At 39.3% G+C, this 25063-nt stretch overlaps 1 protein-coding gene across 1 annotated transcript in view; it reads right to left on the bottom strand.

Moving 5' to 3' along the window:
- Nucleotides 1-2789: 2789 nt before the first annotated feature.
- Nucleotides 2790-25063, bottom strand: part of OPRM1 (opioid receptor mu 1) — a 64722-nt gene continuing 42448 nt past the window's right edge. Inside the window, exon 4 of the mRNA XM_017641803.3 lies at nucleotides 2790-10723. Coding sequence (XP_017497292.1) covers nucleotides 10685-10723 — 39 coding nt within the window. The 3' untranslated portion in view covers nucleotides 2790-10684. The remainder of the gene's footprint in view (nucleotides 10724-25063) is intronic.

The raw sequence follows: 25063 nt of genomic DNA, 5'->3' as shown, positions 1-25063 counted from the left end.
TACCATGTGAAGGGCCTGGACTTTAATTGTTAGATAATGGAACACCATTCAGAGATTTTGAGCAGACCAAGTCTGAGCTTTATGAAGTTGTATCTGCTAATTCTAGGCAGAGAAGATATTTGCATGTGTTGGCACTTAGACATAGGTTTTCCTTTTCAAAGGTTCATGTTTATATCTCTTTGTAATATGTAATCTAGAGTTACCCAGTATTGTTTTGAAATAGTTTTTATGGTAAGAGCCTTATGGAAGGCTCTTACCATAAAAAGCTTTCTTGTCAAGACTCCATCCACACTCAAAAAAGTCATATCTAACAACTTAAAGTACGCTCTAAATTTCACCATACTGAACTTCTGGTTTCTTGCAAAGAATGTCACTGCTTAAGATATGCAATTTATTCTAAAAAATAGACTGAAAGTGAATGTTGCTACATTCATTTTCAACTATGGACTTTATAGCAGAGGATTACTTTTCTCTGTAGAGTTTGGCAATTCTATCTGAAGGAGTCATGGGTCACAAGGTATAGGGACACTTTAATTCTAAAAATACAAACTATCCCTAAAGAGCAAAGCCCACTTCTTTCATTCATTTTGAAGTACTTATTCAGCGCCAAAGTCATTGGTCAGTCAATTCTTAGGCTCCTAACATACATTGTAACATTTACCTGGAGAATATTCTTTTTAAAAAGGTCAGTTATTATCTGCAAATGAGAAAGACAAGAGGAAAGTCTAGATTTGTATCACTATCAGTCTTTCTTTATTAGTCATATATATTAATATATTTCATGCATGAAAAAAATCACAGTACAGCTCAGAATGTTTATGTATTCTGGCACAACAAGAGTTAATACAACGCACAAGTTTACATTTTTACATACATCTTAAACAGTTAAATAGGATTAATGAAAAAACAAGTTAGTGATATGCTCACTGCTTGATGTACAAGTCAACATTATGGTCTGCACGTGAGGCCTTTGTGTTTGGCAGCTCATTCTTTGAAAGCTAAAGCTGATCATCTTGTCCCACCTGAAATGTGTATTGCTACCTGGAATTGTGCATAAAGTGTGAAGTGATAATTTTTACTGTAAGTGAAAATATTCATTTTTCAATGATATCAAGAGACATTATGATGGGGCCAATACTCTAATTGAAATTAATAAACCAAAAGCTAAAGAAAACTTACCAGGCCATCGAAATGGAAAGAATGTTGAATATTTTTAAATATTCCTTTTTGCCCTGTTACCACAACCAGCGCTACATTCACTTGTCTCTACTTTCCTGGCAAGAACACATAGGTGAAATAAAGAAAACTAGGTAAATATTTTATATTTATTGGGGTAACCGCATATATGGAGAAGGTCTTAAAAATAAACACAGGAAGCATGTTATGCTCATTGTGAAATCTACAAAATTCGTACTGTTTCAAAGATGTGATTATGTTTTCATTTACTTAGATACAAAATCTGTAAACCATGAACTCTTCTAGACTGTCTTTTTGTGCTATTTGGTGGCATTTCTATATGCTTTTTGGATACTTGACTGCTGCTTAGAAGCTGAATCTGCTTATAAGGCAGGGTGTAGAGAAGGAGATATGTCTCCTTTTACTTCCAACACTTTCAAGGAAAGTGATCAATTCCACTGTTCTTTCAGACCCCTCAGTGAGAGCCACTAGAAGGAGATCAATGTGTAGAGAGTTGATGGCTAATGTTAGGTTTGCCCTCAAGCTGTAGAAAAAGGATGCAACAATTCTGCTGCCATTTCTATTGCTGGGGGAAAAAGTAGTTTGGAGGCAAGAATCTTTAAAACTATTTGAACTCAGTTAGCCACTGTGAATCTCATTTAAAGAAAAGTTTTCTTTGTAGTATTTGGTTTTTCCCATGGAAACATTATGGGTATCTTTGTCAACTAAGTGCTTTTAGTTACCTAAATTTCAAAAGTAACTGAAAACATTCATAGCAGCTTCTTTCTAATGGAAATTATCTTTGGAAACCAAAAATGTGTTACTAATGCTACAAAAAAATTAATGATAAGTGACAGAGCACCTAATGTTTAGATTCACACATGCAGAAAACCTTTTCAATTTGCTACATTTGATGGAGGAGATTTTTCAATTTCTATTTTTTAAAGCTCTGCTTACAAAGTTTTTTTTTTCCATTTAACAGAACAACATGAAAACAAGATCACTTGTCATTTTGTTTCCAGAATTATTATTTTAAGTATAGATGAAAAGTTTAGAAAATGTATTGCCAAGGGAAGGATGGGTTAGTGGAAACTGGCATTTCTTCTTTACTTCCCATTAAATTTATAGGAGTTCATATCTGATGTATAAGTGAGCTTATATCAATCTCTCTCTCTCTCTCTGTATATATATATATATATACAGAGAGAGAGAGCAATGTTTCTAATTTAATTCTCACTAAATTTATATTCTGATATTTACAGAGCAGAAATTTTTATGGTGGGAGTTTTAAATTATAAATTGTAGAACTGAATTTTATGGATTCAGGTTTTATGACCATTCAAACTTTGCAGTTAAATTGATGGTTTGAGTAGAAACAATAGCATAATCTGAAGTTCAAACTAAGATTTAAATAGTGTATAGTTGAAAGCATTTAGTAATTTTCATTTTAAATTTCTTTCCAGAGTATAAATGCTTTTGCAAGCAATTTATTTATTTTGGATTCACAAATAAGGAGCTAAATTCTTGACAAATTTTATTTTATTGCTTGCTTTCTATTTTCACTACAATTACTGTATTAGGCTCTTTTTTGCTATGGTATGTATGTGTGTGTGTGTGTGTGTGTGTGTGTGTGTCTGTGTGTGTGTGTGTGTGTGTGTGTGTGTGTGTGTGTCTGTGTGTGTGTGTCTGTGTGTGTGTCTGTGTGTGTGTCTGTATGTGAGCTCTTTTAAAGTAGACAATGCAAAGTAGCTGACTGATAACAGAAGCTTCAGCCAAACCAGCCATTTAAAAAATCACAGTGTCCTCTGGTCCTTAAGAGACTGCAGAGATATTTCGACAGTTTGGTAGGCCATAGGTTTATTAGGCCACAAACTAAATGAGAATGTTTGAGAATATGTATAGAACTTTTTAAATGAATGTAGATGTTCTTATGAGAAATAAAATATACATCTCAAAGTGTTATTGACATTTTAGTTTTTCCATTATGGATTTTCTCAGACAGTGGGCACTCAAACTCAAATTATATTTATAGTATATAGGAGTCTCCAATATTATATAAGGTTGACATGAGCTTCTTAGACTTCAGAATATTATAAAGTACAGATACAGGTCAGAACTCTTTTAACATAGTAGAGTCAGATTGACTTTATAGATCCAATCTAACATTAATTTCCTATTATTTACAAAGATATTTGTGCACTATGTAGGCACAGGGCCAGAGAAAACACTTCCAGTTTTTAAATTTGTGCCAGAAAAAGCATGGCTGTTACCAGGCAATTATGATTTATCAAATTCCTCTCTCTTTTCCCCAGCTCTGCCTGAAAGATAAAGTAGCCTTTTTCTTTACTGTGTCTTTAATTGCTCAGTTTTCAGCTGTCTCTAGGTAAGAAACAGGCCAGCCAGAGAACAGCCAGCATGATCAATTCAATGGTCTTCAGGATCAAGAAAACTGACCAAATTGATTCTCAGTTTCCTGCTGGAAGCTTCAGACTTGCTAGGAGTGACTGATACTTTAAAAGAGATAGTTATATTTTTATGTGCATATCCATGCTTATGAGTCAAGCTACATCCTGGTTTAAGTAACTTCAATGCACTGTCTCTGTACTTAGATTTCACTGGAATTTTATTGTAGTGAACATTACTTAAAATAAATGGATCACCAACTGTTACTGTGAATCGTACAACTTGGTTTGTGAGTTTGGTTATAAGATTTAGAGAAGGAAGGATTTCACAATAAAAGTGAAAAAAGAATCCAGGACTAACTCTCCCCAGCCCCTGCCACCCACGTAAATGGATGGAGTTTGTTAAAATAAGCAAACAAAAATCATGGTGCAGTTGTTCACCTCTGTAAACACAAGTTTTTCTAATGGTGGTTGTTTTTCCCAAATCCATGTAGAAGTTATGTGATTGCTTCACAGGCAGCAAGGGGATCCTGAGAACACTTGCCAGGTTCCACTATTTGCAATATTGAGTTATAAATCCTGAAAATAACCTGCTATTATTTGACCCTAATTTATCAAGGAATCAGCTGGGTAGAAGCCTTTTGGTTTTCTCTCTTTCCTTGAGAAATAAGGGCTCTGAATTTCCATAAAGAAAATGGGTTTTGAGTTAGTGCAACAGTGATGGGGAGCAGCTTCCTACTGAGTCAGCGCTGGGTGGGCCTGGGGGCAGATGGGAGCAAATTGTCTCACAGCCAAAGAGAGTATAACAGGAAGGCCATGGTATTTTTCTGTTTTCTGAACGGATCCCCGCCGAGGCAGGAGCGGGCAATAGGAATCAGGTTCACCGCCCGCAGGGTTGCAGGAGAGCAAGCATCGGCTTATGGGTTTCTTGTGTTGTTAGGATATTAGAGATTGAATTCTGACTGGTTCTAAAGCCAAAATGATGTAGAGAAAAGGGACATTATTTGGTGAAATGGGGAATGTCAGTGGCCCAACACGATGACAAGCCATGAGCAAAGATATGCCTCAATTTCCTGCTTTATTCTGGTGATGATGTCCTTCTACACTTGTCATTACAAAGGGAAACCCATTCAGCAGAGAAAATAGAGGAGCAAGCATCTGTGTGATGACCAATGTCCTTGGGAGAAGTAAAAAATCTTGAACAGCAACACAAATAAGCCAACAAAACTCCCCAACCAACCAACCAACCAACCAACCAACCAACCAACCAACCAACCAACAAGAAACCTCAGAGTCAGTGGATGAGGAACTGGCTCTCTCAAATACCTGACTGACCAGTTTACCCAAATTCCTTTTATAAATGGGAACTATTCTCTTTTGGAAGTGTCTGTTAGTTAGACTCCTTAGAAAATAATGCCCACTGATTGCAGAGTCTGATGTCTTGACTATGGCAAGAGAACAGTCATATGTCCCACTCTGCCAGGGAAACTATAGAAATTAGTAATGCATCTCAATGTTATGAGTATCGTGGAAACTTCATGCAAGTTGCATTTTCTTATTTGGAGAAAGTAAGAACTCTGATACGTCACTCAAAAAAAGAGTGGGGTCCACAGATTTATCTCTGATCGGCAGTCCTTTGAGGGCTGAATTTATATATGTATCATATGCACGTAACGAGGCCTTCCCAACTCAGAACTGGGATATCTGGAAGCCAGATCTAGCTAGGCACTTGCAGACTGGAAGCAGTGCCAACTAACCTTTAGGCTTGGTTATTTTGGTGTCAAAGCAGTGTGGGGTGGTGAGATTATGGCCATAACCAGATATGAAATGTAAAAAGTATCTCTGCACCCAGAACGCCGTCTCTGAGGGAACCAGAGAGAGGAGAGCCTGAAAGTCTTACGGATTTTGCAGATATCATACAGGGTTGAGGCACTTCTGCCCTCCTCAAAATGGGGAAAAATAATTGCTTGTCTTCTGAGTGATTTTATCTGCTTCATCCTCTCCCTTAGATGGTGAAATCACAATGGTCAGGTCATGTAAATGTAATCTCCTCTCCTTTTTCTCTGATATTCATTAATTAAAGGGTTTATTATTCTTAAGTTAATGAAGCTCGCCCATGTTGTTCAGTGAGTGTGACTACCCTCAATTTTATGCAGACTCTCAGGAAAATTGTTGTCTCCTCAATTCCCTCCTTTTCTCTTCTTCTCTCCCTTGGTTTGAACCACATTTCCTCTCATTTCTGTTTGATATTTTGTAACCTGTCAAATTCTTTGAAATTTTTCTAACATTAGTAGGTAATGCTAATTAAATAGAACTTTTATATATTTAAAGCAAAACAACAGAAACTTCTTTTTAGAGACTTGAAAGTGAATGTGACAGCTCGTTCTCAAGATTCAGGCTATTTCAAAAACCAAATTGCAAGTGTAAGAAGAAGGAAGCTGTAGGCAATATTTACATCCAACTTTTCCTGGAAAATTTTTTGCTTAGCATTCCTATCACAGACATGTGACAATACTGAATGAATTTTCCTCACTGTCTTCAAAGGGGCCTCTGTGTTGCTCTCTGAAGTCATAAAACAAATATACATTTTTTTCCTTATAGGTAATGCATACATTGCTATGAATGTGACACTATTAGTTGAAACTTAAGCAGTAAACCTTTTTTGTTGTTTCAGTTGCTCGAGTTTAGATTTCATGCACACAACTGTGGGGTGAGAAGCAAGCTTCTTTGGTTCATGAGATAGCTCTGAATGACAACAAACCACTGAAATATGCAATCACTGAGATACAAAGGCAAAATCAGTTGCTGCAAAAATTGTGAGTCCCCTCTGCACCATGAGCTATACTTGATATAGCTTTCTCTCAAAGCTAATACTAAAGACACACCATTCAAAAAATATAAACATATCTATGCTTGCATTGAAAGATTGGGAGCTGTTGATTAATCAGGCAAGTTTTACACTGACTTAGGACTGTTATGCATTGTTTCTACAAGGATGGAAGATTTCCTGAGACGTGGAACTATAAAACTATCCAGGGTTTTACACTCAAATGTGGATTTGGTAGGCCCTGTTTCTTATCTGATAGAATATAAAGAACCTTTACAACTTTAAATATATTGCTACTTACTCTACAAAAACATCCAAGTGCTTTTTAAAGATAATCTCTTTGTGTAAAGGGTGGTAATGCCAACTGTTTTCTCTGAGTGGCAGGGAAGCATGATGCCAAATATTAATTCTAATGGTAGAATGATAAAAATGAGTCATGTCACTCTCTTCTTCCTTTCTTTTTCTCCTCCTTCTCTTCCTTTCCTCCTATTGGTTGTACCTATTGTAAACTAATTTTTTTTCATATAAGTACCTTTTGCATTGTCTCAGACTGAGTAGTATATTCTAGAAACATCTTATTCTATCACCATGGTTTTATTTTGTCCTAAGGCACATGGGGAACTCTTGTGGATGTGAACAAATCAGAGAATTAACTAAGTTTCTGGAGTTTGGGAGAGAAGTAAGGAGCTCATCAGCTCATCACTTGTGCCCCATAAAATCATGGGGATATTTTTTTCTAGGTATGGAATCAGAGATATGATAACATTAGAGCTCTAAGTGTTAGTTTTCAGGTGGGTTGGCTATTAAATGCAAACCTGAAGTTCTCTCAAAGTACAGAGGAAGCCGTAATTCTCCCAATGTCTTCTGTAACTTTGTAAAGTTTAAGTTCAATTCCGAGTGCAGATTTTAGTGTAATTTTCAGTTAATACAAGTTTACATGAAATACAAAGGAGTTGCAAAAGTATATTATTAAATATGCATTAAATTTGTAATGGGAAGAACCCCAGAAAACAGACCTTTTTCTGAATATGTTCCTGGGGTCTAGAATGATCTTTTAATATGTTTGAGTCAAGAGATACTCTCAAAGACAGATACATTCAATTTTAATGATTCCTAAGCTTTTAAAATTCCTTTAAAATGCATATGCAGCTCTTCATGTTATTTGAAGAACCTGGATGTTACAGGATGCACCTTCAACCCACTTTCCATCTCAGTGTCAATAGTCCTTATGTTTGTAGCCTCAGTGCCTAGTACACAATAGAGTGGGTTTAATTAAATTGAACTTGACCCATCTGCTTACTCCCTTAAGAAATGCTAGGGCATTACATGACAAGAGTGTGAATATTTGTTATATACTATAGTACACTAAGCTTCTGGAATTTGGTTTTGCTTAACTTTGAACAGTTAAGAATGTACATATTCCCTTGCAGTTTTAGTATTTTGACCTCAGGGGAAAACAATAACAGGAGGTTGAAATTATTTCTAATTAAATTCAACTATCTCCTGGCTAGATGTCACCAAGTTAGACCCTTTAATTGACTTTGGGCTCTAACATCCTAATGAGAATGGTCTTAAATATAATCTGGATGCCATTTTCTGTGACTATGAATCCTGAAGCATCTCACGCAAGGGAAAATACAGTGGTTAGGCCAAGACACTAATGAAACCTCATGTTTATCCCCATCCCTTACCCTAGCCCAAGCAAAGTGGCCCATGAGAAGAGTTATATTGAGAATCTAGGCAAGTATCCTGATGCTTCTACAACGGCAGTAAGGATTCCTAGTAAGACACCATTTCCTGTTGGTGGATATTTCTATGAAGAGGACAGTGTTTCTGGCCATTTGGGCACAGCCATACTAGGGACATATGTGTGACCAGTAGAGAAGCTGAGATGCTGAGGCTGCCATGTCCTACTCTTAGTTCACACCTACAGCCTGCATTTCTGGGTGCAAACCAGGAAGACACCCCAGAAGAGCAGGAAGGAGAAATGAGGATGAAATGAGAAGGAAAGAAAAAGCATTACACTTTTTTAATCTTCAGATTTCATAGGAAACTTTAGCCCATCTGACTGAGCCAGAGCTGTTACTTGTCTATTTGCCATGGGATTGCAGGGTGGTTATAGCCATTTTTTAATTAAAAATGGTGTTGAATGAAAAATATTGAAAACACACTTCTTTATTATTTACCTCAGAATGTCTTAACTAAGAGTTAGTCATTAAGAAGAAATAATAATTGTTGAGAAACAGCCTTATGAGCAGAAAGCAAAAAGGCATATCTCTTGATAGAACTCATGTTATTATGGCCCATTAAAAACAAGTTTCCTCCCCAGTGACTTATATACACATATTTCATTTTTTCTTACTGTATTTCAGTGGAATTATCCCTTTTACTTGTGGAAGCTCTAACAGTATATATATATATGTATATATATGAAATATATACACAAATGCATTTATTTAACATTCTAAAGCTGTCTAAGGCCCTGGTTTTAATTACTTTGATTAGAATAAAATAAAAATATTGCATATCCATTCTGGGACATAATACTTGAGAAATGGAGATTACCAGAGGCAAATATAAGACTTCATCAAAGGAAACATTAAAACAATCTTAGCTTTTGTTTTTTCTCATCCAATGGATACATGTGTTGGGTCCACATAACGATAGTCAATTGGATCTGAAACAGTAAACTCCGATCCATGACAGCTGTCTTCCTGAAACACTGCCTTTCCCTGTCTGATGCATATCTGTGCCTTGATAGATTGAAGAATGGATACAAATTTTTTAAGTTTGGTCTACCAGCCATTTGTAGACTGAGGAACATTCATAAGGGAAACTAGCACCCTGTTTTCTCCTTGAGGCTTCATTGATAACGACAATGGACTTCCTTCATTTAAGGAATGCAGACAAAAGTTCAAAGTGGAAAGTTTTTTGGCATGGGCCATCTGACTTGACTGTCTCCATAGATTAAATAAAATGGGTGATTGCCAAATCTCTACTGTCTTTCATACCAAGGAAAACCAGTCAAAGGGGAGAATTCTCTTAGAGAAACTACTTAGAAGACTGACATTTTACAAAGGAAACTTCGACATTTAGCAAAGATCAAAAAGGGCCAACATATTGGTGATGACATTATATAAATATAATCTTCAGGAAAACATTCTTGGATCATTGTTAATATTTCATGTCTAGGTAACTACACAGGATTGCAAAGTAGACCAGCCATTTTCATCTACGGTCATATGAGTCTTTCTGTTTTGAGAATAAGCTGATTGGATCCATATTTTTAAAAAAGTTTAAACTGTTCTGAAAATCAACAAAACATCTGTCACTTTATCACACTGATTCAAAAGGCATAAGTATTCTGAGCAGAGTTTACAAAAATGAACATAATATGCAAAGGGAGTGTGCAGAATGGAACAACTACTGGGAAGCGGAGAGTACATTTAATGCTTGACTTCCTGCATGGATGAAGGGATGAGCTCATTGACCTACTATTATCTTTTGTGAGTACTTAGATGGGAGCAAGGTAATTGCACAGTTAAAACAGAGGAGAATGCACTGAAAGCCTAAGAATGGAAAATTTCCCATTATGACTCTCAGGAAGTACCTGCAAAGCATGAGAATCAATCTTTCTGCAGCTGACATATCATTGTGCTTCATATTACCTTTCATGATAATCTCTTCTCTTGCAATTAGGGAACTAGGTAAGAGACATTCATTTAAAAAGTTCAAAACCAAGAAATAAAGATGGAGATGATGTCTTAATTAGAAGATACTTTAACATTAAAGGTAAAATATAGAGCAAAGTATTCCCTTACAGAGGACTAGAAAGTCTTGGGCTTTCCACGCAAGGTGCTTTGTTCAGAGGTAGCATTTACTTTACGTGTTACTATGGTGAATTTAATGATTGATGAGTTTTCTTTGATGCTGTCATAAATACTTGCTTGAAAACAAAATACTATATACAGTACGGTCATCTTCCACGATGACCTCAATTCACATACCACGTGTATTTGTCCCGTGGGGTATCTTCCTCATGGTTACGTACACAAGCTGATTCATGAGTGTCCAAGTCCTTTCCTTCCCAGCACTTCCTTTAGTTTCGATGTCCCTCTGATATGCAGAGTGGAGTGGCCAGAGAGGAAAGCATTTTGATGACTTGGAAGCAGGTACTTTCCTAGGAAGCTAGAGCCTCCGGCACATCCTTGCGGTGACCTGCTTCCACATAAATGGTGGTTTCCCAACTCAGTGAGGGTCTGAATGGCATGAGACCCATTTAGGGCAATGGAGCAGTTTCTGCTTCCAGATTTTCTAGCTGAAAGAAGAGAAAGAGCAAAGACAGTGAGCCTTGCAGATGGGAGTGCAGCTCACATTTATTGCGGGCATCTTCTGTGTGTCAGACTATATTGAGAGGCCTTCGTGTATACTTTCCCTCAGAGTTTTTCCTAAATGTCAAGACATTAATTAATCTCTTGCATCACTGTGAATATGCTATTGCATTTGTATGCACTAATAAATAAGAACCATGCACTAGTCATCAAAGAGATATCATTGATGGCTTCCTTAAAAAAAATACATTTTAATCCAAATCCCTGATTCCCTCTGTCCTTGACTGTCTTTCTCCCTCTTTATCCTCAAATTATTCAGGACTTGATCAAAATTTCAAAAGAAATCAATGCTTATCTTTGCAGTACCTTTTATGTTATTTATTTTCAGATAAATAAGTCTTTATTTTTTACCCAATTCTCAAAATGAATGGATGTTTTCCTGAAACAACTGACTGGAAGTACAGGGATTTTTCCACCCCCACCTTCACTGTAAAGCTAGCTAATATGTTAAGCAATAGCATGACATTTGTTCATACACTTGTTTATAAAAATGTGGCTTGATACTTACAAATAAGGAAAGAGGGTTGTGGAAATGAAACAAGTTTTGTAATTAACAAATAATCATAGCTGCCATGGTTATTATCATTTTTGGTAAGAAGAAAAGGTGTGCAGTAAGTACGAAGGGATGAGAGATTTTTTTCCTGTTAACTTTATGTTGGTAAATTGTAGACTTCAGGAAAAGTACAAGAATAAGAACGGTACAAAAAACACTGTGTACCCTTCACCCAAAATTCACCCAGTATTAACATTTTGCCCATTTGTTTTACTATTTGATTAGTCTTTTCTTCCTCTCCTAAACACACACAGAAACACACATACACATATACACGTTATCCAATTGAACCATTCGATATTAAATTGACCTTTAGTCCCTAAATGTTTCAGTATGTATTTCTAAGAATAAGGAATAGAAAGGTCGTAGTCACCAATGGAAAAGGTAGTCTGCCATGGGCCCTGGGTGTTCCTGCGCATTTCTAACTGTGCCAGACTGTGAGGCTTGACTGTCCTCTGACTGTAATAGCTGCTGAAGATACTCACACAGGCAGTTAAGTAGGTCAGGGCAACCTCAGCATCGATAAGAGTGTGACTGCTTGTTTGGGGAGGTTTGTGTATTGTTTGCCCCAAAAAACAAAAAAGTTAATTCACCATTAACTGTGACACAGCCCATTGTGTGTGTCACCACCATCTGGCCCTACTGCACTGCCCTGTGGGATTGAGGGGCAGGGGAGGCTCAGCCACGCGGCAGCTTTTCCTTTTTGCTGTGCTGTGATTACCGAGCTGTCTGAGTTTTCTGTTTACTTTTGGCACCTACAGTGTTGTGGAAAGACAATCTGCTGCTTGCTCAGCCGTCTCCCTTGGAGTCTTGTTAATTCTTGCAATCTCCTGAGAGGGTGAAGTTCCCCTAAACTGAACAATGAGCAGGGTGCCAAGACAGACAAGACTTTTTGGAAGAGAAATGGCAAGGGCTCATGGACTAGCTTCCAGGATATGATAAAGTCCTTGGGAGCTGAGAGCAAATGTTCTAGCCCAAGTGGTACAGAAAGCCAGGGAGTGAGTGGCCCTCTCCATCCTACCTGTGGGTGAGCGTGGCTTGAGTCAATGTATGGAGGCTGCGTGGTGAGGGATAAAATCTAACCAGCTGCCCAAATGGTGCCTTGGTTGTTTGCTGCTTGCTTTCCAGGGGACTAGGGGCCTAGGAGAGCAATCTGGGCTCCACCAGAGAGAAAAGCACAATTAGAAACATCTAGAAGGCAATGGACCCTGTGCTGGCAGCTGTGCTGATCTAGGGCCATGAAATGCCTGGGATAAAGATAGCACTTCCAAAACCAGCCAGTTTCTGCAATACAAGTCAAAGGCTGGAGGGAAAATCCAACCCCTTCTAAATCATGAGGTAATGTGGATATATGGATTGAAACAGGCGATCATAAAGCAAAGACTGATGGGATGATCACCAAAGCAATACAGTCCAGATATCAGGCCATGATGTACCCCAAGGAAGCAGTTGGTTGTTCATAGACATAAAACCCTGTGCACCTATGCAGAACCGGCTTCCTTTGTGGAGACCAATCTCCCTCTAATGCAAAAACTAGAAAGCCAGGTGGCTGCCTTTGAGCAAACTGCTCCTTCAGAGCCTCTGCTGTATGACCCATGTTCTCCCCTAACCTGATTTGAAAGCTCTTAAGGATAAGGGGCACTGGGCTGAGGGAGATATCTTCCCTCCCAGGAGGGATCAGAAGCCTTAGCCCTAAGGAAAGCACCAAGTGGGGATGGGAGGTAACGGTGGAAGCGAACTTAAACTGTCATGTCTCATTTTGCTCAAATGACTAACACACTAGGTTGTCTTGAGAGATGAGACCCACACATTCCATTAGTCAGATTTGAAACAGAGTAAAACAGAAAAGGATGTGATGGTAACCCCAGGGTGGGGCTGTTTGAACCCTTGTTATGCAGCACTTCTGCTGCTCTGTAAGGCTGAATGTGTAATTAGTATCAGTAATTTGCATGCTTGTTCCCTGAATCCTCATCATGTCGGAGGGAGTTGGTCCCAATCTAGAAGAGCCACTTGTGGGAAGTGACAGTGGCTTGTCTTCACAGATCACAACCCAGCTTCAGGTTCCCTTCCAGGTTTTATAAAGAAACAGTTTAGGATGCCGAGAAAAGAAAAGGAAACCACAGCCATGATTAAGGATTTAAATGCAGCAGGACTTATAAAACATGCAGTATCTCAATACAGAAACTCTGTGTGGTCAGTGCAAAAAGCTACTAGGGCGTGCAGGCTTACGGAGGAGAATCGTCAACAGAATGCAGCTGTTGCTTCTGCAGTCCTGGCTGTTCTGCAATGAAGTCACTTGTCCATGGTGGCATCTGGCATGCTGTCCTGGAAGATTAAGATCCTTCACCTGGCTGAGCCTCAATTGCTGTGTGGCTGCAGCAATACTTGAATTTTCCTGCTACTTGCCACGAGTGGGTGGGTCAGAAACAGAACAAGTCTTACTCTTTTTTGCAAGTGACTTGGTCCTACTGCCTTGATGATACATGGATAACCCTGATAAAGTTAGTAGATGCTAACTCACATGAAGGCCCAGGAAGGCTTGTTAATTCTGATAAGATATAGGGACCAGCCGCCCAAGTCAAAGTTTTGGGGGACTACACCTCCAAAGCAGATCTTAGAGACACTAAAGACTATGTTCTTTGTGCTACGGCTTCCTACTTCCAGAAAGGTAGTCTGACACTAAATTGTACCGCTCAGTTTTGGAGGCAATATGCACCTTATCTCTGTAGGCACTGTGCTGAGTCTGCAAATGAATCATAAAATCTGCCAAATTTGGTGGGAGATCTAAGCAGCAGGTGGCACTGGAGGCAGTGCAACCATCTATCCCAGCTCCCTAGCCCTGGGGCACTTCGGAGCTACAGATTTCTGTAAGAGGAGGCGGTCTCCAAATACTGGCCCTGCAGTCTGGCAGAACCATCACGGGTCCATTGAGATAAGAAGCAACCATGACTGTCCAGCTAACCTCTGCTGAGTTTATCACTGCAGTCTATGTGCTGTGGGATCAGAAAACTTGTGGGCTTGGTTGGCCCTGAGTTATTCTCTTGGGCCTGATATTAGCAAAGGCAGCTCCTAAATGTGAAGCCTGTTGTACCTGAAGAAACACATGGTGCAGTCTTGTCTCAGTTAGGCTCATCCTAATTCCTGACTCCTGAGTGATCTTGGGTTATGCCATGTACGGCTATCAAGGTGACAACTCCTTGGTGACTCTGCCCTTGTGGGTTACGCAAATCAACATCTTGGTGATCCAGGTCAAGTTTATCAACAAATCCTGGCCTAGAGTAGCCTGTCCCCTTCAGTTATATGTTTGTATGTGGCAGATGTGCCACTGGATATCTCTTCACTGGGCATGGGGAGGAGCTGCTCTTTGGCTCATCTTTGTTCCCCAGCAATTATTGGCAATGACACCTTTGCTTAGATCCCCTTTCCTTAGTTAGTTCATGGGTAAAGAGGGCTTTCCAGCCTGTGAGATGCATGGGTTCCTGTTTTCATGCAGCAGCATGAGTATTGCCCCCTAACATCAGAGTCCTCATTCTAGAGGCATGGCATGAACCTGTCCTTCCTTTAACTACCACAGCCAATGAGATGGAACAAGCCATAGGAGAGCAACAGGTCAGGCTAAATTCCCTGATTGTAAATAGATCATCAATTGACTTTGGATTACATTCTGATTGGTATAGTTAAATTAATTTGTTGTGTTTTAATTAATGCCAGCATTATGGTGGTACAATCCATGCAAACGATAGGAATGGAAGCTAAATAGTTATCTGAACTAAGACCTATTATCCCCTCTGGATTTATTCCTTGAATCTGAGATCTTGGGGATCAATACTACAGACTGATCTCAGCCTGTGGATGGGGTTCTGTGGATAATGTCCTAATTAAGTATTGACTGAAATAAATAGAACACATTTGCACCTAGCGCTTGTCAGTATGTCGATTCCAAAGCGCTAAAGGGATGGCATAATCATATGAAGATTAAGTTCAGCCAACAATGTGTTGAGCTGATATGTGAAGTATTCCTAACAGTCTTGCTGATGGAGCTGAACTGAAGGCCTAATTATCATCCAGCTTAGTCATTTTTATAGTCACACAGTCAGTTAAGAACCTTTGCTGCTTGACTGCATGAAGACCTCAGCATGATGGCTTTATGACTGCTTGTTCCTAGGACAGGAGGACTGGGTTGCTTACTGCTTACTACAAAAGGTGCTGAGCCCCTAACTCTGGGCTTCTCAGCTGTGGTGTGATCCACTGTAGCACAGCAGCAGTCTGGGAACATGTTAAACCAGGGGACATGGGGGCAAGGTCCAGTGAGTCCCAGTGTCTGTTTTTTGGCATGCATAGAGTTGCAACAAACTGTTCTGCTCACTTGCTGAGATACTTCCTTTGGAAACTTGTAGCTAACTCCCCGCCATTCTCTAAGACTGGGCTTCTTTCCTGACAGCAACCACAGTACTACTATAAATTTCAGTAAATTTGTTGTTTGACAAAGATGCAATGGTTTAATCCACCATCAGTTTCCCAATTTTGTCAACAGCCTTTTAAGCTGTTACTTTTTTCCAGGAAGTCAACTAGCAAATCCCCTTGGGCTATTTTTTAGCCTATTTTGGAAAGTAGAGTTTTGAGAAGCTTTTAAGTTCAAATTGAAGCTTATTTAAAGCATTTGTAATCTCTGTCCATTCAATGATTAGAGTGTGCTTCCTACCCCAGGAGAGAATTTAAGAGATTGTCTTTCCCAATTTCATCAGTCTCTGGAAGGTAACAGACTTGAGAGGTGAAATGACATGCCCAAGAGTATTGGTTGAAGAAAGCTGGTTTAATGCTTTTGTTTTTGCTCTTGGCAGCCACTCTTTCCCAATTCCACTTTTCTCTTCTCTTTTTGTGATGCTATCCAAGATTGCAGTTGAAGCCGACAAGATACCTGGGAACTTTTAAAGCTGATCAGAGTTTCAGCCAGTAACAGGCTTCAAACTCTCATTTATTACAGAAGCCATAAAAACAGAGCCACGTGAAAACTTTGAGAATTGATGGCTCATGGACAAAGCTCTCCATTTACCTAAATCCCTTCTTCCAGCTCTATTGCCAGAGTCAGACATATTAGGATCTGGAGTGTAACAAGGGGTCAAACTTCAGTAAAGGAGAATTCAAGGAGAGGTGGACTAATCAGGTAATTCAGAGGTCCAGACCCCAATCTGCCATATGCTTCCTTCCTGCTTTTTTTAAAATTAATTGATTTATTTTGTTGTCATTAATCGACAATTACATGAAGAATATTATGTTTACTAGGGTCCCCCCTTCACCAAATCCCCCCACAAACCCCATTACAGTACTGTCCATCAGCGTAGTAAGATGCTGTAGAATCACTACTTGTCTTCTCTGTGTTGCACAGCCCTCCCCATACCACCCCCACCACATTATATATGCTAATCGTAATGCCCCCTTTCTTTTACCCCACCCTTATCCCTCCCTTCCCTCCCTTTCTCCCCAGTCCCTCTGCCTTTGGTAACTGTTAGTCCATTCTTAGGTTCTATGATTCTGCTGCTGTTTTGTTCCTTCAGTCTTTCTTTGTCCCTATAGTCTTTGGGTTTGAGGTGAGTCATTTGTAAGCAGCATAGAGATGGGTCTTGCTTTTTTATCCATTCTATTATTCTGTGTCTTTTGATCGGTGCATTCAGTCCATTTACATTTAGGGTGATTATTGAAAGATAGGTACTTATTGCCATTGCAGGCTTTAGATTCATGGTTGCCAAAGGTTCAAGGTTAGCTTCTTTAGTATCTTACTGTCTAATTTGACTCACTTATTGAGCTATTTTAAACCCTGTCTTGTCATTCTTTGTTTTTCCCCCTTCTTATTCCTCCTCCTCCGTTCTTTATATGTTGGTTGTTTTATTCTGTGCTCTTTTGTGCTTCCTTTAACTGCTTTTGTGGGTAGTTGATTTTATTTTTTGCCTTTAGTTAGAATTTGGTTGGTCTGCTTTCTTTGCTGTGATTTTATTTTCTCTGTGACATCTATTTAGTTTAAGAAGTGCTCCCATCTAGAGCAGTCCCTCTAAAATACCCTGTAGAGGTGGTTTGTGGGAGGCAAATTCCCTCAACTTTTGCTTGTCTGGGAATTGTTTAATCCCTCCTTCATATTTAAATGATAGTCGTGCTGGATACAGTATTCTTGGTTCAAGGCCCTTCTCTTTCATTGCATTAAGTATATCATGCCATTCTCTTCTGGCCTGTAAGGTTTCTGTTGAGAAGTCTGATGATAGCCTGATGGGTTTTCCTTTGTAGGTGACCTTTTTCCTCTCTCTAGCTGCCTTTAAAACTCTGTCCTTGTTCTTGATCTTTGCCATTTTAATTATTATGTGTCTTGGTGTTGTCCTTCTTGGATCCTTTCTGTTGGGACTTCTGTACACTTCCATGGTCTGATCAATTATTTCCTCCCCCAGTTTGGGGAAGTTTTCAACAATTATTTCTTCAAATATTCTTTCTATTCCTTTTTCTTTCTCTCCTTCTTCTGGTACCCCTATAATGCAGATATTGTCCCTTTTGGATTGGTCATACAGTTCTCTTAATATTGTTTCATTCCTGGAGATCCTTTTATCTCTCTCTGCATCAACTTCTATGTGTTCCTGTTCTCTGGTTTCTATTCCATCAATGGCCTCTTGCATCTTATCCATTCTGTTTATAAATCCTTCCAGAGATTGTTTCATTTCTGTAATCTCCCTCCGGACGTCTATAATCTCCCTCCAGACGTCTGTAATCTCCCTCTGGACTTCATCCCTTAGCTCTTGCATATTTCTCTGCATCTCCATCAGCGTGGTTATGAGCTTTATTTTTAATTCTTTTTCAGGAAGACTGGTTAGGTCTATCTCCTTCTCAGGGTTTGCCTCTGTGATCTTGGTCTGCATCTCTGCCTTTTCATGGTGATAGATATATTTGTGGGGAGCTGGCGCATGTGTTGGGTAAGAAAAAGTCCCTTCTTGCCAGTTTATGGCCTTCCTTTCCTGGGTGAACAGTGGCCTCTAGCGGCTTGTGCTGGGCAGCTGCGTGCAGAAGGGCTTCTGATCTTGCCCAGCTGCTATGGAGTTTATTTAGCTCTGCAGTTGCTGTGGGTGCGGCTGGCCTCAGGCTGCTGCTCCAATATGGCAGAGCTGCGTCAGAGGGGGAACAGGCAGGAGGCTGTTTATCGTGGAGGGGCCTCCAAGCTGCACCGTAGGGTTTCAGGCACCCAGAGCTCCCTGAGGTTCGCAGCTGCTGGGCTAAGTGTCCCAGGGCACTTCCACCCAGCTGTGGGGTCCCTGTCCCTTTAAGACTTTCAAAAAGCACTCGCTTTTTTTTGTCCTGGGTTCGCCAGCTGCGGGGACCCACTCACAGGTCTTACTGTCCTGTTTCCCTAGTATCCAGGACCCCATGCATGCACTGTGTCTGTGCCCTGGTGCAGATGGCTAGGGCTGGGTGTTTAGCAGTCCTGGGCTCCCTCTTCCTCCCCTCTCTGACTCCTCTTCTCCCACCGGGAGCTGGGGTGAGGGGTGCTCGGGTCCCGCCAGGCTGGGGCTTGTATCTTACCCCATTCACGAGGTGCTGGGTTCTCCCAGGTGTGGATGTGGTCTGGATGTTGTCCTGTGTCTTCTGGTCTCTCTTTTAGGATTAGTTGTATTTGTTGTATTTTCAAAAATATAATTGGTTTTGGGAGGAGATTTCTGCTGCTCTACTCATGCCGCCATCTTGGTTCTCTTCCTTCCTGCTTTTAATATGGATTTATTTTGCTCAATATAATAAATCTTTCTGAAATGAAAAGAGGTCTTTGGTGGTTACTTTTGCTGTTCCTTAGGAGAAGTGAGCCCCTGGAATCTGAATGAGGTCATCAATCAAACCCAGAAACAAGCTCCAATTCATTGGCAGTCAAAAGAGGCTGAGGAAGTTCTACTTGTGAAGACACTAAGCAGCTGCTGGCATGGGCTGCCACGCTCACACAGCTGGTTATCAGCAGCCTTGCACCACAACCCAGGTTCCCTGGCTTCCAATCTTGAGTTCTTCCACAAGAAAGATTGTAATTATTCAACCTTTGGTATGCTTCTCACAGTTGGGTATAGATGGTTTCTGAAAGAAGCCTATTTTTCTGAAAGGTGTTTTATTCAAAACAAAAGAACATGTCAATTTTAAGGTTTAGTCTTAGCAATGTGTAATTTAAATCAGTGAAAACATATCCCAAAGCTACATAGACATGTTTCTCCCTGTAGGATTGTAACCAGAAAGTGGCAAGCTTCAAAACAAAAGCAAAAGTCCAAACAAAACACAGCCTGCTCTTTTCTCAGAGATAAGAAGTTTTAGTATTGTGTTTGTATTTAGACCTTGTACTGTAAATGAGTGAGTATAAGAGATCAATGATCAATTTTAGAATCCTGGTAATACCTGGAAGTATGGGATGTTGCCATTTATTCTAGTAAAACACTGAATTTTGAATAGATTTGTGCCTAACTAGGGCATATAGTCTACAGTGGGCTTTTTGAAGCTACTTGGAGAAACCATTCTGTGAAACGTTAGAAAGCACCCCTTCATAAACCAGGCCTGTGATAAGTTTCAGAACTTCAGCTTAAAAACAACCTGCAAAAATATATATAAAACTAAATGCTGCACACACACACACACACACACACACACACACACAGTAGGGCTTTTCAAAGCCTTTAAAATGCTAATACACAGTATCAGTTCCATGACCAAAATAAGATATGCAGTATTTCTGAGCATTTGTCTGAAAAGCTGTTTTTTTCATGGACAGCATATTAACATTTCTCTGTAGTAGTGTGCTGTAAGAACCTGTAAAACTTGCAAAAACAAAAGACCTTGTTGAAGAGTCATTTGTTCTGATTCCCTAAACATCAAATCTTAACACCTGGAGTTATGCATCTTTCTCTTTCGTGTAGGTGAAATGCTGATTCTTGAACATTTGAGGCTTCCTGTGACAAGGAAATCCTTGTATCTCAAAGCTTAAAAATTCTTGTTTGGTTGTATTGAAATCCCTTTCCCCGTAGCTTCCACCCATTGGCTGTACTTAGTGGAGCTGTATTAGATAAGTCCAATTCGCTATTCAAATTCCTTTCAGTAAATTAGGACTATCTCGTCCTGTCTGATCTGTCCGTTTCCTGGGTAATGATGCACAGTTCCTTGAACCATTTGTCATATTGAAGAGTTTTAACCCTTTTCACCTTCTTGGTTGCTCATCTCTGAACACAATCTAATTTGCTTTTTCTGTTTCTGAAGTGGGTTGTCTTGAAGAGAGAGACTAACATTTTTTTGGTTCTAGACACTAGACTTCTGTTTGATGTGATTATCTATAATTGCAGCAGTTGAGATGGCCTGTATCATGCTGTTGATCCATGAAATAAAATCTGTTTTTCATTTCTTTTTTTTTTCTGTGATGTTTTTTCATTTCTGCTGTCATTCACATTCTATGTTTCTAGAGCTGGATTTTTATACCAAAGTTTTTAACTACTACTTTAAAGTAGTAAATTTAAGGTTTAAAACTAATGACTGTAGTTTTAGTTTTTGTCTACTTTTCTTGTATGTTTGGTTCCCTTATCCTGTCATCTAGGTAATTCAGCATTCCTGCATTGATTGGAACACTTAAGAAGGGAGACAGTCGAAGTTCATAAATTTATCTCATTGTCCCATTATGTGCAGATCATAACATAGCATAGCTTTACAGAATTAACAAATCCTTGTCAAATCTCTTGTTAAAAATACTATTGATTTTGTATTTATCTGATTTATCTGTCCTCTGAGGAAATAGAATTTATTTTGCCATAATTAATTCTTAGAAAACTTACTTCCTAGAGGTTACTGCTTCCTTTTTTAAGTGTTCCCAAATGCATCTTAACAAACTGGTCTAGGTGCTAGAAGCAACCAGTGAAGAGCTAAATATTCTGGGTGGTTTTCAGTTGCTTCAAAGTTGTGACTGAAATTGGGTCTCTATTTCTTTCTCCTTGTTTTCTAGGACTCCTCCCCTTCTTGGCTTCTGAGGTTATGATTTGTATTCCATTAATTGTGTTTCATTCACAAATTCTTTTAGTGTTTCCAGATCTACAGGAAATTTGACTTCATTCAGAGCCTCTCTGTTCTTTAACAATATCTTCACCTTTACTGGCCTTTAATTCTTTTTGAATGATGTTTCAGGCTAAGATCTTTTCGCTGAAAGAGAAGCTTAAAGTAAAATAAGGGCTGAAGAGTTGAACTTTCCTCTTGTCTTCCATTCATATTGAATCTTATTCTTTGCAACTGGTTAGCAGTGCAGAAGAAAGCTTTCTTTGGAGAAATCAGTGTGATGTTTCAGAGATTTAGACTGAAATCAGGACACCTGGGGTCTAGTTCTAACTCTCAGGCACTCACTCCTTTCAGGACATCACGACTAATTTGGATGTTGACATTTTTTCATTAATTAAACAGTTGGTCAGGTTAGATTGGTGGTTTTCAATGGATTTTTTGCCTCCAGGGGACATTTTGATTGTCACAACTGTAGTGTTGCAGTGGATGCTACTGACATTTATGGGATAGAGTAGAGGCCAGGGTGCTGCTAAATGCACAGTGGTGCACATCCCCCACAACTACCAATAATCTGACCCCAAATGTCACCACTTCCAAGGTATAGAAGCCTTGGCTTAGACCAACCTTATAGTTCCTTTTGGCATCATTATCTCATTCCTTTTAAACTTTCTTTACAAGACCTGTAATTCAGTGTCTTGGGGAGAGGAGAAGGGAGGAGATGAGAAGAGTAAAGCCTCACTGGGTGGCTTAGAATGGCAATGCTGGCCAGTCACCTGGCAAAGTACATGTGCTATCATATATCAGGGCAGGAAAGAGGGAGGGAGAGAGAGAGGAAGGTCTGAGAACCACCTCGCCAGTCTGTTTCCCAAGAGAACTCACGTCTTAACCATTCCTAGATTTAGAATGTCCTCCCGAAGGAGCAGGTTGTCAGCCCTGCAGGGGCTGGATCTGCACGCACACCCCACTGTGTTCTTGAGAAAGCTTCTGCGAACAGGGCGAGAGTAGCCAGGGTGAGGCTGACAACGCTGTTTACTCCCGTCCCATTTCACCGCAGTTTTTACAAATAGGTGTTAAGTAACTTCGGGGGTAGTTTACCATGGTGCACTGGAGCATGTCCCTAAAGCTCCTGGGCAAGCCACCCCAGAGGGACGGCTGGGAGGGTCCAAGACACAATCCACTGCAGACCTTCTGGCCTTCCCCCAGGCCTTCCCTTAACTTTCTCACAAAGTCTTAGAGCAACAAGTGACATAGGGGGACATTCTGATGTCCATGCTCTCCATTAATAGCTGAGGCAGGAAGAGTTGCCTATTTCTTAGCTGTTTGCTAAGCTTGTGCTCTTTCTGCCACATTCCTTTCTGCAAGCAGGTGGTGGTGGAAAGGAGAAGGGCAAGGAGGAGAGGCTGGTCAGGAAGAGACAGGGAGTGAAGCGGGTGGAGCCCATGAGAGGCGGTTGGGTTTCCCCTGGAAATTCCCAAGCAGAGAAGCTGCTGCAGCAATAGTTTGGCTTCAGGTTGATTGTTGGGTCAAACTGGTGTATCTGCTTGTCAAAGCCTCCAGATCATTGCTTCGTTGCTTTGCCCTCCCTCCCTTTTCCTTCCCTCCCTTCCTTCCTCCCTCATTCCCTTCTTTCCCTCCCTCCCTCCCTTCCTAATAAATACCATGTTTTATAGACAAATGACTTGAATTACTTTTCTACACATTCATTCTTGGACTGAGAGGACCATTTGTTTTACATTGTGATTAACTGTCAGTTGATATTTATTAGATATTGGGTAATCATATGGAGCTAATTTATCAGACTATTTGTATGGGTTCCTAATAAATTCAGGTGTTATAGAAAGAACACGTGATTTATTTCTTTTGATTCACAAGTAATAAAGCAATAAACACTAAATTAAATTCATACTTATTTCTCCCCCAGGTATGGTCAGTGGGTTAATTTCTATGGGTAGTCAGTCATTCCTATAGCATCTATCACTGGCAATGTGGATAATCAAACTTGTGTGGGCTCTTGAGAGCTGGCAGGATAATCTTTTGGATATGTATTATGAAAACCATTGATGTTTTGAGAAAGTACTATTAAAATTATTTCACACTCAAGATGAATCCTGTTTCTACTCTCCCCTTTCCTATACCGTAGGTGATCTTATTGCAGTAAAGAGTAGAAGTCATAGACAACATGGTTCTGATATTTCTTTTCATCATGAAAAGTTTCTGTTTACTTTCCAAGGCCAGGAACTCTACTATTTCAGAAGCAAATTTCTGAGGGTGAAGGCAGAAGGCTAACAAAACTCATGATTCTAGGCTCTTGATTTCCATGGAAATAATTAGGAAACATTAAGATATATGTTACTTTAAAAACTTATAGTTCTCACAATGTCATTCCCAAAAGAATTTTGCAATTCATAAAAGTGTAGCAATTTGCAAATATTTATTACAATCTACTGAAAGATAACACGAAGGTTCAATCTGAGAAGTTTTTAATGATAAATGGTTATGAAACAGCAATCACACCATAATATTAGCCAAATAAATGACATGTCATTTTGTTAGATTTTTAAAGAAAAAAATATGTTACTATGTTTAATCAGTTAGTTAATTTAATTGAAGCAACAAGCACAGGAAAATGCTGCAGTAATTATATTAGTTAGTCCAATCTTTAAGATCCAATATCTCGGAAAAATCAGTTAGGAAGAACTCTAGCAAATTCATGTGTCAATATTCACTGTGTTTTTTTGTTATGCAGAATAATCTGGTTCAACCCACTTACGTGCAGGTTGAGAAAACTAAGTTCTTGTAAAATAAGGGATTTTGCTCCATCCCATGTTGGTCAGGCACAGCACGACAACTGAAACATTCCCATGACACCCTGTCTGGGTGCCCTCAGGCACCACCCCCTCATCAAGCTGCCTTCTCTAGGATAAATGTAAGTGTGCTAATGATCATAAAGGTCAATTTATGAAAGCTCTATGACATGAATGAAAATTTCTAACTTGCAGAAAAGCAACTCCTGCTGCTCCGAAAAATCAATATGACCTTAATGATGGCAAAGAATTTAGTTCAAATAATTTGAACTCATATAATGCTAACCCAAATCCTCATAACTTAATTTTTAATTCCCCAGGCTAGCCTCTAATCAATTTGAATGTTTACCTTCACTCACACATACACAAATACACTATGAGTACATATAAACAAGCCTACATAAAGACCTATAGCTTTCATACTGTCAGTGTATAAATGCTAAAATCTGGAGCCACCACTGAGAAGAGTGAAAACCAGATTGGGGGCACACTAGGGCATATTTGATTAAGATCCCGAGTTATACAATCAAATTCAACTAGATTCATTCCTCAGCCACTACTTTTTAACTATGAACTTGGCCAGGCTAATTCATTAAACACTGGTTTCCTTAATTGTAGAGTAGTGATAATAATCCACACGTCATATGATTTAATAAGGTGTCCTGAACACAAACTGGTTGATAAATGTTATTGTTAACAGACTCAAGGCCTAATATTTTCTCAGATTAAACATACTTCCAATAAAATAATATTTCTCCTACCAGATTATAGCCAAGTCATATAAACATGTGAAATTATTCTGCTATTTATGAACGATATTATTCATTTTTAAACCTGGATACACTCTAGTGGCAACCATCCATAAAGAGAAACACTAA

Source organism: Manis javanica, chromosome 13 (genome assembly GCF_040802235.1).
Source record: "Manis javanica isolate MJ-LG chromosome 13, MJ_LKY, whole genome shotgun sequence".
NCBI lineage: Eukaryota > Metazoa > Chordata > Mammalia > Pholidota > Manidae > Manis > Manis javanica.
The sequence above is the reverse complement of the archived record's forward strand: the minus strand, read 5'-3'. Positions and strand labels throughout refer to the sequence as shown.